Source organism: Dermacentor silvarum, chromosome 1 (assembly GCF_013339745.2).
Source record: "Dermacentor silvarum isolate Dsil-2018 chromosome 1, BIME_Dsil_1.4, whole genome shotgun sequence".
Taxonomy (NCBI): Eukaryota; Metazoa; Arthropoda; class Arachnida; order Ixodida; family Ixodidae; genus Dermacentor; species Dermacentor silvarum.
This window is the reverse complement of record NC_051154.1, coordinates 22,192,603-22,196,317: the sequence shown is the minus strand read 5'-3', so window position 1 is coordinate 22,196,317 and position 3,715 is coordinate 22,192,603. Positions and strand designations below refer to the sequence as shown.

Here is a 3,715-nt window from a genome sequence, read left to right as displayed (position 1 = left end):
CTTGAGTTTGGACAGGGCGATGCCGGCACTGCCCGTTTCCTGTATATGCATTCCGAGCACTCGTAGCTGCTGGACTTTTCGGATGGGTTCTCCGTCTAGAAGTAGTTGTAACGGCGGAGCTCTATTGGCTTGGGTTCTGGGTGGTCGAATATGGATGTATTCTGATTTGCTCGGTGCGCATTTCATGCCGACATGTTTTGTGTATGATTCGACCGTGTCTAGGGCTTGCTGAAGTGTGTTTGGTCACTCAAAATACTATAATAGGGCGTTTGGAATCTGTACTCCTTTTATACAGCAGACACAGTCGCAGTAATTAAACCGACAAAGGCAGGAAACAGCGGAAGCCTCAAGCTTCTTCATCGTCCGCGTCTTCTTGCATGAGCAGCGCACTCTGCTTCTCCAAATAACGATAATATGTTTCACTACAATACAGACGTGCTGCCCTTCAACGAAGCCCTCTCACGCCGACATGGCTTACTGTAGATGCGGTACTGGGAAGGTACCGCTGTTTCAAGAAACTCTTTGATGCCCACTTTGCGCCATAAGTATGTACTTCCCCTTCTCCACCTTTCGGGACTGCAGAAAACTGATTTGCAATGTTTTTGCTATATTGCACGATATTAGATAATCGATTCAATTCGATTCATTTCTGTCACTTCTTGATTCGTATTGGATTCGCTTCCCGAACTATTCGATTTGAATTCGATTCGGTCTCTGAAGCTGCTATTCACACACTCCTAACCAAGAGAGTGCTATAAAATGGCCTACATTGTTCCACTTGGAGCACAGATGGCAAGGTAGCCAAAGATTAATCTAATTCGCCTTATTATTTAAACAAAAATATGAACTGCCATTTTCGAAAGCGAATTCGAGGGGTTTCTCAAAATAGACATAACCAAACTTGCCAAATATTGTAACCGAATTTTCAAAAAATATGTGGACTGCCGTTGGGTGGATCTTTAATCCACACAAAGAAGCTCAAACAGCTCATAAATCGGCTCAAAGCTCCACCTCTTTTCGGCGACGCTGGTTTCTCTCTCTCCTGAGGTGCATTCCATAGATACTCGTTTCTTCCCACCTCAGCGCGCATTCACACGCCCACTCCCAGTCAAGCCGCATCGCTCTCTATAATAAATAATACCGGCTGCTAGCATAACGTGAAACAGTGTCTCGTGACGCCGCTAACGCGACTGACAGTGCCCCACGTTCTGTTGAGAAAAAAAAAAAAAAAGACTAGGGTGCAATTTACTTGTCCACTTTACTTGTCCACAAACACATCGGCGTAGCCGGTACTGGGATGCCGGGACGATATTTGGCGATAGACCTCACGCAACGTGATGCGTAGCAGTGGTGTCGAATTTAGGAGATCCGCAACCAGACTTCTGTAGTCTGGTTGGCTGCGGATTTTAGTGTCTGCCAACTGCTGCCGCCGCGTCGTCCGTGGCCACAGGAGTCGCCTAGTTGGCCACCGTGACGTTGTTGCTGCAGCATGGCCAGCGCCCTCATGGCGCCGGAGCCGCGTCGTACGCCGGTCCGTAAGGAAGGGCCAAGGATGCATCCATCAGTACCCACAGACCATCCGGGAGGCCCCAGGTTGCAGCAGTCAGAACCAACAGACCACATGGAAGACGCCAGAATACAGCCGTCGGAACGCACTCACCCCACGGGTGTCCCCAGAATTCAGCCGTCGGATACCACGGACCGCACGGGGGGCCCCAGGGTGCGACCGTGGAAATCCACGGACCGCACGGCAGGCCCCGGGACGCATTCGTCGGAACCAATGGACTGTACGAGAGGCCCCAGGGTAAAGCAGTGGAAAACCACGGACCGCACGGGAGGCCCCAGGATCGATCCCTCGGAAGCCATTGACTGTACGGAAGGCCCCAGGGTGCAGCCGTCGCCACCCCTGGACCGTACGGGAGGCCCCAAGAGGTAGCAATCAGAACACACAGACCAGACGCGGTTGTCGTGGCGACGTAGTCGTAGTGGAGAGCTTCCTGGGCTGCTTCCGGCGTCTGAAGCGCTAACGAGCTCCAGGCCTGCTGCAGGGAAAATGCCGCTCCTCCTCGCCGAACTGTCGATCTGCTAGACATCCCGTCGCCTCCGCACGACATCCTTGCCTGGTCTCTGACTGCGTTGAGGCGAGGCGACGGGCTAGTGCTCCGCGTCGAGCTTGGACATTGGCTTGATGTAGACATTTCTTCTTTCTTCGGGTTCTGATTCCTCAACAGCTTCGAACGCACGTTCTCACCCGCCAGCTCGGGGCACGTGAAGCGATGATGATGATGATGATGGTTATGTAGCGCCCACCGACGCCGCTACGCGCGGACGCTAAGGTCGGCGCTCTCGGTCGGCATTGCGAAAGACGACGTGAATAAAGTTGGGCGGCGCGTGCTCGCGGCGCAAGCACGGCACGCGCTAGTCCGTTCAAAGAGCCTGCTACGCTGGTCCTCTTGTTCTGGCGCTCCGCTACGACCCCTCGGCCAGCGGACGTGCAAGACAACACGAACACAGTCCGCTTGCATGCGAAGTGCGAAAAGAGGGCTTCCGCGGCAACCCTCCAAAGCCAACACAACCTAGACTAGACGAGGCCCCTTCAGGGAGAGCGTGACGTCACGCTAGTTGCCCACCTGCACCCCGGCCACTCCTTTCCGTCGATACTCGTCCGCGTTATATCTGCTATGGGCACATAGTGAAAACCTGTGTTGTTTTTTCTACACTCTCTGCATTAGGAAATTAGGCGACCTGAACAAGCGCTCCTGTGTATAATATAGTTTTCGGTAGCTTCAAGGCAGGTCCTTAATTAAAAATCTATGTCTGGCTTTACACTTTGCACGATATCAAACTAAAACAAGAGTCAGAAATGCATTTATGAAAATGGCTTTATTATGAAGAAAGGCTAAAACCAACCCATCTCATTTCTTGCTCACCATTTTAATCTTTCTGTCGGCAGCCTTTTTTTTTTGTGCAGTGCTTTGGATGGTGTCATTTCGCAGTCTGCAAAAGTTGTTCAAAGCTATATTTTTTGCAGCATGCACTACATGCTGCACGAGAGTCTCTGACGTATGGCCAGTTTCGCAAGTCTCTAGCTCAACATCTCCCTGCAGTGATGCGACAATGGATCTGACAATGCCGCGCTGGTTGTTGGATGCGAGGAACGGCTTTGCATTTTCTCTCTTGGTGAGTTTTTCGACAACAAGCGTCGTTAGCAGCACCATGTGCATGCACTGTACATGGCTACGGAAACTTTAAGCCTCCTCTTGACAGGTTGACAATCATTGTGTTAGACTCCACAATTATATTCCAGGACGAGTATGCTGCTGCAAAATATGCACGACAGCTTCTTGAGAGCTGAATGAGCAGAATATCCAGCGGTATAGGCAACAGCCTCCATGTCGTGCTTTGAGCTGGAAATTTCTTCATTGAGATGTGAACCGAGAAGTTGTGTTATGAAACTTGTGTGTCATTCTCGCTGTTGCTGTGTGGCTACAGAAGCATCAGCAGCTTTTGCAGCTGCATTTTATTTTCAGATTCTAGAAGCTGGCGCACGGAGAGGTGGTACTGTGCGCCAGCATGCTGACGGTAACGACCGAAGCGATATTGAAGATTGTGTCAGAAGTCAGTCTCAACGCAGAGTAGATTTACCTTGTCAAGCAGCCACTGTTCATGCTGACGCTTTCCCATGCGTCCAGCCTGTCCACCTTACCATTAAGGA

At 51.1% G+C, this 3,715-nt stretch overlaps 1 protein-coding gene across 1 annotated transcript; it reads left to right on the top strand.

Moving 5' to 3' along the window:
• Window positions 1-1,489: 1,489 nt before the first annotated feature.
• Window positions 1,490-1,936, top strand: LOC119436547 (proline-rich protein HaeIII subfamily 1-like). Its single transcript, XM_037703420.1, has one exon. It carries the CDS (start codon window positions 1,490-1,492, stop codon window positions 1,934-1,936), a length of 447 nt encoding a protein of 148 aa, XP_037559348.1.
• The last annotated feature ends 1,779 nt before the right edge of the window (window positions 1,937-3,715 follow it).